At 31.8% G+C, this 12,606-nt stretch overlaps 1 protein-coding gene across 1 annotated transcript; it reads right to left on the bottom strand.

Annotated features, from left to right (window-relative positions):
- Nucleotides 1-3,051: 3,051 nt before the first annotated feature.
- LOC141535437 (uncharacterized) lies at nucleotides 3,052-9,326 on the bottom strand. Its single transcript, XM_074255360.1, has 5 exons — nucleotides 9,154-9,326; nucleotides 8,527-8,937; nucleotides 5,452-6,062; nucleotides 5,145-5,346; nucleotides 3,052-3,467 (listed from the first exon to the last, which is right to left on the bottom strand). The coding sequence occupies exons 1-5, from the start codon at nucleotides 9,296-9,298 to the stop codon at nucleotides 3,052-3,054; spliced, it is 1,785 nt and encodes a 594-aa protein (XP_074111461.1). The 5' UTR covers nucleotides 9,299-9,326.
- Nucleotides 9,327-12,606: the final 3,280 nt, after the last annotated feature.

Below are 12,606 nucleotides of genomic sequence, written 5' to 3'. Positions count from 1 at the left end.
CCACACTAGCGAGCCACCTAACGATTATCTAAGCCCTCTACCTCTTTCCGTCACCTCAGTCGAGCCGGTATCACTAGAGTACAGTCCTGGGGCTTCTTGGGTCCGAAATCATGTTCCAGGAAGTTACTGTGGGTGCATTACGGTCCATCCTATAGAGCCCACTATATAGGACAAGGCACTTTACAATGGAGGATGCCTGTGCTCCAAGGGCAACCGTTGGTGGTGCAGGGCCCTCTTACTATGACACGTTGGCTTCCATCAAAGTGAGAGGTCTTCAGGTATTATTTGCCCCATACGGTCACATCGCCGGGCCATGCAGTGGTCCTCACTGGTTGACAACAGAGAGATCCTCCATGCCGACCCAGCTGATGTGTCCGTAGGGCTCTGAATCTGATTCGAACGTGTTATGGGGTCTCTCTTCATTTTATGTCGAAGTGAAGACCACCTTCGACATAATTTTTTGTAGTTTTTTTGAGATTTCTTAACACTGATTGATCCAAATCGGTCCAAAAATGTATTCGAAATATAAGTTTGGTCAAGTCCTTTCGAATGACGCCAACCACGATTAAATCGGTCAAGCCGTTCAAAAGTTATAAAAGGTTCACACACACGCACACACACACACACACACACACACACACACACACACACACACACACACACACACACACACACACACACACACACACACACACACACACACACACACACACACACACACACACACACACACACACACACACACACACACACACACACACACACACACACACACACACACACACACACACACACACACACACACACACACACACACACACACACACACATCACCCTGGCATCAGTGATCAGGACTGTAGCCCTGGAATACCCAGACATACCCCTGAACGCTTACAATGCATGATTGGCAACTAACACGTTTCCCGCAGTCTGGAAGCGGCAGAGATTAGTTCTTTTAGATAAAAGTAACAGAATCCCTGTAACACCGTCGTCGTTTAGACCACCCTGCATGCTGGACATTGCCGGAAAACTGCTCGAGAAGCTCATACAAGGAAGACTTCGCAATGACATCGACCGTGCTGGAGGCTTTGCTTGCAACTGTATAAATAAATAATAAAATAAAGCTTACAATACTAAATTATTTTTGATTTTCTGCGAAGAATTAAAAAGTAATGACAATTTTCAAGTATGAATTCTTCTTAATACTATTCAATTCTCTGAAGAGAATTAAATCGTATTGAAAGTCTTCACTTTGAATTCTTTTTAATACTTTTCAATTTTTCAAGGAGCATTTAATAGAATAAAAAGCTTATAATGCTGAATTTTTTTAAATTCTATCAAATTATCTGCGGAAAATTCAAAAGAATGCAATTAATTGGTAATCCTTTTTAATTCTCTTTTTAACCAGGGTGCTATGGTAACTGTCACTTTCTTGGAACAATCGACTCATGATCCAAAAATTATGTTTTGTTTAGAAAATTGTGTTTAATGTTTCCGTGGATAAATCATAATCGAACGATGCATTTATAAGTCATTGCTGTTTTAAAATCTCAAAAAAATGTTGATCTGAAACAATTCTCAGATTTTTGAGTTCAAAGTGCTTGGAAATCAACTTATTGGAAGAACGTGTTTTCGAGCGTTTGAAACTCAAAAGGAGCGGGAAGATTCAGGGATGAGCTTCAGGATTAACTAATTTTCAAATGTTTTTTCTTAACAATTATAAATCTACTAAAAATGGACTTCGTGAAAATTCACTTCTTATGCAGGTTGCATCAGAGTGGTGGGTAGTACAGAGAAAAACTATTTTTTTTACAAATATATTATTCCTTGAGACTTAAAATTTAAAGAATGATATGTTACAGTTTATAAACAACATTTACTAAAAATTTGTTTCAAAGAATCATCTCCTTGAAAATAGAAAAAATTCATTAAAAGGTTTTCAAAATTCAATATTACCTGTAATCCCTTACCCGGGTAAAAAAAAAACAATCTATAATAGACTCATGAAAGATCTACCACAGATCTTTCGCTATTAGATCTGCAAGAGATCTACTAGAAGTCTACCTGGGGAGACAAATTTTCTAAAAAACAGTATAGTCCATTAAAGACTTCTAGAAAATCTTTGGAAGATCCGCGAGCGAAATATCTGTGGTAGATCTTCAAAAGACCTCTGAGCGAAAGATTTGTGGTAGATCTTTTAAAAGTCTGGTGTAGAATTTTTAATACATTCTTTGGCAAGAGTGCTGAAGGTTTATTTTTTTGTGCTTCATAATCTTCTTTATTTATATTTCTTCTGTGTGTGTGTTTGTCACTGAAATCCTTCCAAAACGGCTGGACCGATTTTAATGAAATTTTTTGTGCGTCCTCCGGTGGATTCCAGAATGGTTTAGATTCACAATTCAGTCCACGGGAAAATGTTTTTGGAATTCAGTCCATGGGAAAATATATAATATATATAAATATATGAAAAATTGATGTGGGTACTTAAATGAATGGTCTCAATGAGTTTAATGTTGAGATAAGCTTATATCTTTAAAAATATCATTAGTTGACAGGATACAATGTCATGGCTTAATTATTGACGTTTTTAAAGATATAAGCTCATCCCGATAGTACATTCATCGAGACCTTTTATTTGAGTACCCGCTTGCATTTTTCATATATTTTATACATTTCATAAATATCATATATATATATATATATATATATATATATATATATATATATATATATATATATATATATATATATATATATATTTATTAAAGATAGATTTATTAATGAAGCCAAATTCCCCGATCCAATTTTTAGACTATTTTATTTTATTAAAATTTTTTTAAAAAATTCTGAGTAGAGAAAATCGCTCTCAAAAATTTTACTGTCTTGAATCGAATAAAATAATTTTTGAACCAAGTGACATGAATTTCTGTCACTAAACATTACTTGGTTAGAGAATTTGTAAGTATAATTCAAATTAATAATATAATTTCACAGAATAATATGCGTAATTCAAGAACATTTTTCTCAAATAATTGTTTTTACCAGTGCTCACTAACTTTTGCGGTGACTTTCATCACTACATCGAGAATGTAGTGAACGGCTTCTTGATCGTTCACGTGACCAATGATGACGATCAATGGAACGACGGATGTGAGAAGATTTTTTGGAGTGATCATCAGGCTGTCGATAATTGAGAGAATGATCTTGTGATTGATAGTGCGAACGCGTAGAAGAATCATACGCAGACTGACTGGGAGCATGCGATGACGATTCAGGAACATAAGATGATTTTGGTGTCTGCGATTGGTGATGAGATGTTGAACTTGATGACTTTTTTGAATCGACTAGATTTTGTAAAGGTTTTGCAGAAACGTTATTACTTCGCCTGATTGACGTAAACATTTGTGTAACGGCTCGCTCGAATTTCTCAAAATTCAGTCTTGGTTTTGAATTTAATTTAACATATTCTGAAAAATTAAATTTTTTAATCCAAAAGCTTTCATAAATATGCCTGAAGAAATCCAGCACTTGCTATTATCTTTCAGAGTTTTATTATTATTTCCCAACTCTCTTACGTTGTTTAACGTATAAGAATTCATGATTCAAATTTTGTAAAAAACCAAATTGACCCAGAAAGATACTAGTACGCATTAAATTTTTTTTATCAATTATAAAGCAAAAAATCCACGAAAGGAAAAATTTTTTGGTAAAGTGGATCCGGTGGTCTAGCAGCTTAAAGTTTAAGCTATTTTAAAAATTTTATTTTTAAATAAAGGGAATGATCAATCTTTTCAAATTTTTACACTTATTCTATTACTTATCAACTACACAAAAATGAAAATCAAAACAAAAAAATTTTTTTTTGTAATTAGAAAAATGGCGCTGAAGTCCTCTAAAAAAAAATGGACCTGACTGGTAGATATAGATTGATCTCTCCTCTGATCTGAAATTTAAAAATATGACTGATTTTTAATTAGTAGAAGTATTATTATCGTCGATATTAGAATGAAAAAAAAAAAAATATTTGACAAAATGGCGCGTAGTTTAAAATGAAAATCTATAATTCGCTTTCAAAAATATTTTTAACTACGCGCCATTTTGCCAATTTTTTTCATTTTTAATTCTAGTATCGACGATAACTATACCTATGCTAATGAAAAATCAGTGATATTTTTGAAATTTATATGAGAGAGAGAGATGAACCTACCTTCACCAGTCAGGTCCATCTTTTTAAGAGGGGACTTCAGCGCTATTTTTCTAATTAAAAAAAATTTTTTTTCTGTTTTTATTTCCAGTTTTGTGTAATTGATAAGTAATAGAATAATTGTAAAAAAATTTGAAAGCATTTTTCATTACCTTCAATTAGAAATCAAATTTTTTTAAAAAACACGGAAAGAAAATTATGTGAACTATTCCTATAGCATTATAGGAATGGTTCCCATAATGCTATAGGAACAATTCCTATACTATTATAGGAACTATTCCTATATCAATATGGGAACGAATCCCATAATATTATGGGAACTATTGTAATAATATTGTGGGAAGGGTTCCTATAATGCTTTAAGAATCATTCCTATACTGTTATAGAAATGGTTTCTATAATTTATGGGAACCATTCCTATAATAGTATAGCAATGGTGCCCATAATATATAGGTCTAAATCCTACACGGAAAAAAAAAATTGGGGCTGCCACATGATACATCTCTGTGGAAGATACATGAGTTTCCCATTACTATATCATTATAGGAATATTTCCCATAATGTTATGGCAATGGTTTCTATGATTGTATAGGAATCATTCCTATAAGTATAGGAACCATTCCTATACCATTATAGGAACCATTCCCATCGTTATGGGAACCATTTCTATCGTTATGGGAAATATTCCTATAATTATGGGAATAGTTTTCATAATTCATGGGAACAGTTTCTATAGTTGCCTGAGAACTGTACCTATAAAATTATAGAAATAGTTCCCATATTTTTTCTTTCCGTGTAGCTTGAATTTGAGGCCGCTAGACCACCGAGTCCCCTTAATGGAAAAAACTTTTGTTTGCTCCAAAACAAAGAGTCGAGGTAAAATCAAGTTAATTTTTTGTTTTGTATGCAAAAAAAAAACTATATGAACATATTTATATACCGTAAACAGTTTGGCTAACGTCTAAGGGTAATGGCTGCCACCCATTTCCACCAGTTCGGCTCATAGTAGATAATCGGTCTTCTCCAATTATCGATTTGAAGAGTCGTCGTGCCATTTCAGCAGGCTCATGACGAAACTTCACTTTGATATAATGTAAATCCACTTCATTGATGTAAATATCTGAGTTTTCAATTAACTCCTTCTAATAAAGAAATAAATAATTAGAAAATTTTATAAAAAATAAATACATTAGATAATAAGAAATAGTCAAAATAGTGTGAAGAATAGAAAAATGATTCAAACTAACTTTTTTAGCTGAAGGAATATTCCATGCATATTTTGGTTTCTCTTCCCGAGTGGTATTTTGGCCAAGAGAACCACTGTGATTTTGGTTCGAAGGCTTCTTACAGTATTGAGTGGTTTTCACTTCATCACGTAATGAAATCGGTGAATGGAATACTTTTGGTGATTGAATAGGTTGGAAGTGAGGAGATTTTTCAGAACTCGGACAACATGAAACATTTGAACGCGAACGTGCTACTTCCCTGGATTTTTGAGGAAATTTGTGGTGATTCGAGCCAGAAAACTTGTCGGAATACTCAGAACTAGAGGACTTAAAACGTTTCTGATTGTCAGTGTTCCGGGATTCAGTTTCTGAAAATGCATTAGAAGAGCAAACAGGAGTAGAATGTTTTACGTCAGAATGTTGACTTGAATTATCAGCTGAGAAGTTTGTGGTGTCACGACTATGTAGATGGTGTGATTTTTTAGCTGATTCAGAATCAAGTGGAAATAGAGCCCTGGGCTGGGAAAACTGAGATGACTTCGGGTTGGCTGCTTGCGTAGTATGGGGTTGGCTGGATTTTTGGCGCAAAAAAGTTAGTAATTCTTCACACAATTGAATTCCTCTGGCAAAATCTTAGAGTCAAAGAATATTTCTGTTTTAGGATTCAGCAGATAAAGTTATTATTTTTTTATTTTAAAAATTTTGAATGGCTAATAAAATTAATTTTAATATCTACACGGAACGAAAAATATGTGAAATATACCATTATGGGAACTATTCCTATATCATTATAGGAACTAATTCTATAATAGTATAGGAACGGTTCCTATAATAGTATAAGAATGATTCCTATACCATTATGGAAAACATTCCTATAATATTATGGGAATGGTTCTCATAATGCTATAGGAATCATTCCTATACTATTATAGGAATGGTTTCCATAATTTATGGGAACCATTCCTAGAATATTATAGGAATAGTTCCCATAATGACATGGGACTACACTGCATTTATTTATTTATTTATTTCATCAAATTGATATTTATATTAAATAAAAATCATTTCTAATATTAATTAGAATAAAAAAATGAATTTTAATTTTCAGTTCATGTCCACCACCACATTATCATTATTATTAGCGATCTTGCAGTTATTATGTGACTGTCGTAACTTATAAACTATAAATAAATAAAATTTTGCCTCATGGAATAATGAATTTTTTGTAATTGCACCGTACTTTTTTAACTATTGTCGTTTTTAATTAAAGATATAAGCTCATCCCGACCTTACACCCGACGTTTCATATATATATTTATTTAAATTATATTTATTCTATATATCATATAACATCATATAATATCATATAGAATCCTATAATATTATAATAGTAATAATAATAATAATAATAATATTATACAATATAATATAATATTATTATTATATTATAGTTATATTATTATTATTATTATTATTATTATTATTATTATTATTATTATATGAAAAATTGATCTGGGTACTCAAATGAAAGGTCTCGATGAGTGTAATGTCGGGGGGAGCTTATATCTTTAAAAATGTCAATAGTTCACAAGATATAAGGTTATTTCTTAATTATTGATATTTTTAGAGATGTAAGCTCATCCTGATGTTACGCTTATCAAGAGCTTCCATTCGAATACCCATATGCATTTTGATATATTTTTCATATATACATATATATAATATATATAAATATATGAAAAAATGATGTGGGTGCTCAAATGAAAGGTCTCGATGAGTGTAACATCAAAACGAGCTTATGTTTTAAAAAATATCAATAGTTCACAAGATACAAGGTCATTTCTTAATTATTGATATTTTTATAGATGTAAGCTCATCCTGATGTTACACTCATCAAGAGCTTTTATTTGAGTACCCACATGCATTTTTGATATATATATACATATATGTATATATATATATATATATATATATATATATATATATATATATATATATATATATATATATATAAATATATGAAAAATTGATGTGGGTGCTCAAATGAAAGGTCTCGATGAGTGTAACATCGGAATGAGTTTATATCTTAAATAATGTCAATAGATTACGAGATACAAGGTCATTTCTTGATTGTGTATAATTATGAAAACTATTCCTGAAATTTATGGGAAAGATTTCCTAATATCTATGTATAGGTTTAAATCCTATATATTATAGGAATCATTTCAAATTCACTCCGCACGAAGATTTTGCATTATTTTATTTTGAGAATGATTCCTATAATGGTATGGGAACGATTCCTACAATATTCCAGGAATCCTTCCTATACGATTATAGGAATAGTTCCCATAATAATATAGGAACCATTACTATATTATTAGGGGAATGGTTCCCATAATGATATAGGAATCATTCCTATAATGATAGGAACCATTCCCATCGTTATAGGAACTATTCCTATAATTTTGGGAATAGTTCCTATAATTATGGGAACAGTTCCCATAATTTATGGGAACAGTTCCCATAATTTATGGGAACAGTTCCTATAATTGCCTGGGAACTGTTCCTATAATATTATAGGAATAGTTCCTATATTTTTCTTTCCGTGTAGTATTTACAGGTTAATTGAAGGGAGTGTCTTCTGTTATGACGTAATTATAATTCATTGAAAATGAGCTATCAGTAGAAAATCATTCATTCATTTATTAATTTATTCGTAAGTCACTAAACATAAAATTTTTGCGAATTTCAAAATTTTAAATGGGCCATGAAATAACGAGAAACATTTTAAAGTAAAAGTTAAATAGATCAAATTGAAGGGAATTTAATCGGCTTTAAAATGCAATTTTCTGTAGAAAACAGTCTATTCCCAGTCAAAAGTCATTCATAGTTTGAGTCTTTCGTAGTCACCCAATTTTATCGACAATAAAATTGATTGTCTGAGCAATAAGTGTAATAAGTCTTATAATGGTCGGTCAAAAGTAGGCACTATGTTGATGACTCAGTCGGTTCATCATAGAGTAGGTAAGCATTATATTTGTTAGAGGTTACGTGACTAATGCAAAATTATGGGTTATGATAATTAAAAAATTGTACCTTCTTGCGAAGTTTTACAAACTTGACATACAAATGGAAAATTCACATTTTGTTTGTCAGTCTCAATTACAGCCTGGATCATCCGTGATTTTGATCCATTATTAGGGTTAACTACTTCCAGTTCTTGAACTGGTGAGTAACCGCGATCTGATAAAATATCATCTTCATCTGAGTCGCAAAGATCACTTGCATTGGTCCGCGAAGTGATGTCTTGAAGGATGTTTTCAGTGCGAGTGATCGAATCGTTTTCTCGGGATTTGCTGGCATTGAGGGCTTTTGTTGCTGTTTTTAAGTCAGCAACAGCTGAATTATTATTAGCCTTCTTCTTTTCATGACAATCATCCGGGACATCGGGTAAAGTCACATTCCCGTCAGTATCAACAACCAGAGACTCGAGCCACTGCTTATCTTCTAATGACAGTATGATGTGAAATTAACAATAGAACCATGAGAAAAGATAAAAAAAACAACGAGTAATTTACTCTGTAAATTATAAAACTATCAAGACTTGAGTAAGTGAAATATAGGAATAAAAACAATAAGGAAAAAACCAACCAAAAATAAATAAATTAATACAAAAATTGAAAAACATATTGAAATGATCCCATAATAAATTAGTTGACTTACCACTTGTACGTAAAACTTTAACAGAATAAAATTTGTTTTTCCATTTAGCTGAAGCATCACCATTTTTTTTAAATTTAATTGAATCGTAATTCAAAATATCACGTTCACGTGAACCACTCCAAAGGACAAGAGCCCAAAGAATCATTATTAATAAAAAATAATGCAAATTAAAGAGCAAGACGAGATAACCACGACTTAATTAGTTAAAAGATAATTGTTTATGTATAAATAAATAACGTAACTATGGAAATATTATAATCAATACAACGGTAATCGTAAAATAAAAAAAAAAAAAAATAAATGAACGATTAAAAAAAAAAAGTATTTAATAAAAAAAAAAGTTGTATGTGCTTCATTAAAAATAAATTAGTTATAATAATAAAAAATAAATAAAAACTATAAAAACATTCGAGTGAATTACTGCAAAAAATGCCGAAGCGAGTAAAACCATTCGAGGAATATTCGAGATCTTATCGATATAAAATTATCAAATTTTTGAAAGATCAAGAAGATGAGCCAATGCGAAGTGAGAACGATAGATGCATAAGTGAATCAGATGATTTGACTAGCTCAGGTAAGACCAATACAACCAAAAAAAAATTAGGAAAACGGTTGACCCTAAAGGCTTTCCGTGCAACTTCCCGCTCATTTCAATTAAAATAATGATGTTTATAAGCTCTCCGAGCTCAAAAATACCATTTATGTATTATTTTGAGCTTAAAGAGCTTAAAGAGATAACTTTTTATGCTTTTGAACTCTTCAAGCTCAAAAGTCTAATAGAGGTTCGTTAAAACACAATTTTTCAAATTTTTAAACCACAATAACATTTGAATGAATTAACCGATTTTTACGCGGTTGGCGGCGATTGACGTGGTTTTTTTATATTGAGAGCTATACAATTTTTAAAATTGATCAATAAAGCCGTTCGAAAGTTATTTCAAAAAATTTCGGAGTTTTGTTGAAAAAACACGTGTTTCCAAATATTTCGTCGAAGATATCTTTCGAACAAATCAACTGATTTTCACGTTCTAGGCGGCGATCGACGCAGTTTTGTAAATTCTAGAAATAATCTTAGGCCATTAAAAATGATCCGATAAGAAATGTCGAAGTTATATGGAAAAACACTTTTTTCGGTTTTCTTTCGTTCACGATATCTCTCGAACGAATAAATCAATTTTGACCTGATTGGCGGCAATCGACGTGGTTTTTTGAGGTCAAGAACTGATTAGTTTTTAAAATCCATCAGTCGAGCCATTTAAAAGTTATTCCAAAAAAACCACTTCTGAAAAAATTTTTTTTTCTATTTTTTTTGAGATTTTTCTAAATTTCTCAAAATTTATCGGTCCGAATCGGTTCAAATTTTCAGGGAATCTAAGTTTAGTGAAGCTCTTTTGAATGGCACCAACCGCGATGAATCCGATTCAACCGTTCAAAAGTTATAAGAGGTTTACATACTTACACACACACACACACACACACACACACACACGCGCGCGCGCGCGCGCGCGCGCGCACGCGCACACATACACATACATACATACAGACATCGTGACACCCTCGCGGGAATGATCAGGGAAGCTTCCTATGACCTTAAAACGTCGAGATCCGATGAAAACTCGATTTTTTCGAAACGGGGTAAAAGCAATAACTTCCTGATTTTTGAAAATCTTCGATTTTCGCGAGAAGTTAAAAATATGACAGACATAATCAACAGAATATATATTGTAAGATGTAGATGACGAAGTCTCAATGCAGAGTGTGTCAAACAGTTTGGATTCAACAGAATCAAATGAAGAACTAGAAGGTACAGAACTTGGCGAAGTTGAGCGTGAAGATACTGGACTAGAAGATGGTGATATGAGAGAAGCGGAAACGGAAGGTAAAAAAATTACTTAAAAAAAATAAATTTATGTAAAATCGATAACGAAGGGAGACTTGAGCGATTTTTTTTAATTTATCAAAAAATTATGTACCTGAAGTTCCGAACGTTCGTGAAACGAAATTGTTTTTAATTCATAACTTCTACAATATTAAAAATATCACGCCAATTTTTTCTAAGAATCTTTATTTTGGGTACCCACTGCGATTTTGGAATAATAACGCAATTTATACAATTAAACTATTGTAACTGTGAGAATAGATGTGAAAGTTGTGATGCAAATTCAAAATTCTTTGCTATCATAAACAAATTAACAACCACAATGTCTTTTGAAACGCTTTCTGGTGTGATGATAGATTCAATACTGTCATGTAAAATATCTCAAGAAAAAAACTTATTCGTGATTAACATTGATGATTTGAAAAATGTGTGTTATACTGTTAAAAATTTCAATGATGACAATTCTGTATTTGTTATCGATCCAGTCTGTTGTATTGATTCTCAATAATAATTTGTTTATAAATCAAAAACGATATTCTTTGCTTTTCAAACGAAGTTCTGAATGGGACAATAAGGACGAGTACCCTAGCCAGCAAAAAACATCCGTAACAAAATACGTGGAGTAAGATTTTTATGTACACTTCTCATAAAAATTAAGGGATCAAGAAAAAAAATCCAAATTTTTCGAAATTGTTCAGCAGGCTATACTATAAAGAAAAATGGTCGTACAGTAAAATTTGTTTTCGAAATTTTTTCTTGAGTAATCTCAAAAAAACCACAGAAAAAAAAATTGTCTAGATTTTTTGGTTTTTATTTTTAGTCTACAAATTTGGAAAAAATTTTTTTAACTTAAACACTACATGGACCGAATAACTTGTTTATCCAGCTTCAATTTTTTTTTTTAAATCTTGATTCGAGGATTTCTCGCTGAGATAACGGAAAAGGAAATGAATGGAAAAGGATTATTTTGTCTTCGATTATCAATATTTTACTAACCAATGATTACATAGAAAATTCGAGGTGGGTTTCGAAAACTTAAATAAATTTTCTAAAAGAATTGGCTATTGGTTTTTTGAAAGAAAAAATTTTTTTTTCGATCATTAAATGAATTTGAAAAAGCTACACCAGACTTTCAAAAGATCTACCACAAATCTTCCGCTCACGGATCTTCCAAAGATCTTTCAAAAGTCTTTAATGGACTATATTGATTTTTGAAAAATTTGTCTCCCCAGGTAGACTTTTGGTAGATCTCTTGCAGATCTAATAGAGAAAGATCTGTAGTAGATCTTTCATGAGTCTATTGTAGATTGTTTGTTTTTTACCCGGGTAGTCTACAGTCTAAGAATTTCACATACATGTTGTTTTGCTGATCAGATAACCGATGAGTTAAATTTTCATTGTGAAATCGTGGGAATGTAACCGATCAAAGTGAAAGAATAAATAGTATATTACACACCGAGGGAAGTAAAGTAAGAAATGTCTCAGATCACATGTAATTGTTGGCCGAGGCGAAGCCGAGGTCAACAAACATGTGATCTGAGGCTTTCTTATTTACTTCCCGAGGAGTGTATGCT

Source organism: Cotesia typhae, unplaced genomic scaffold (assembly GCF_013202065.1).
Source record: "Cotesia typhae breed Kobodo isofemale line unplaced genomic scaffold, CoteBio_Ctyphae scaffold_13, whole genome shotgun sequence".
NCBI lineage: Eukaryota > Metazoa > Arthropoda > Insecta > Hymenoptera > Braconidae > Cotesia > Cotesia typhae.
The sequence above is the reverse complement of the archived record's forward strand: the minus strand, read 5'-3'. Positions and strand labels throughout refer to the sequence as shown.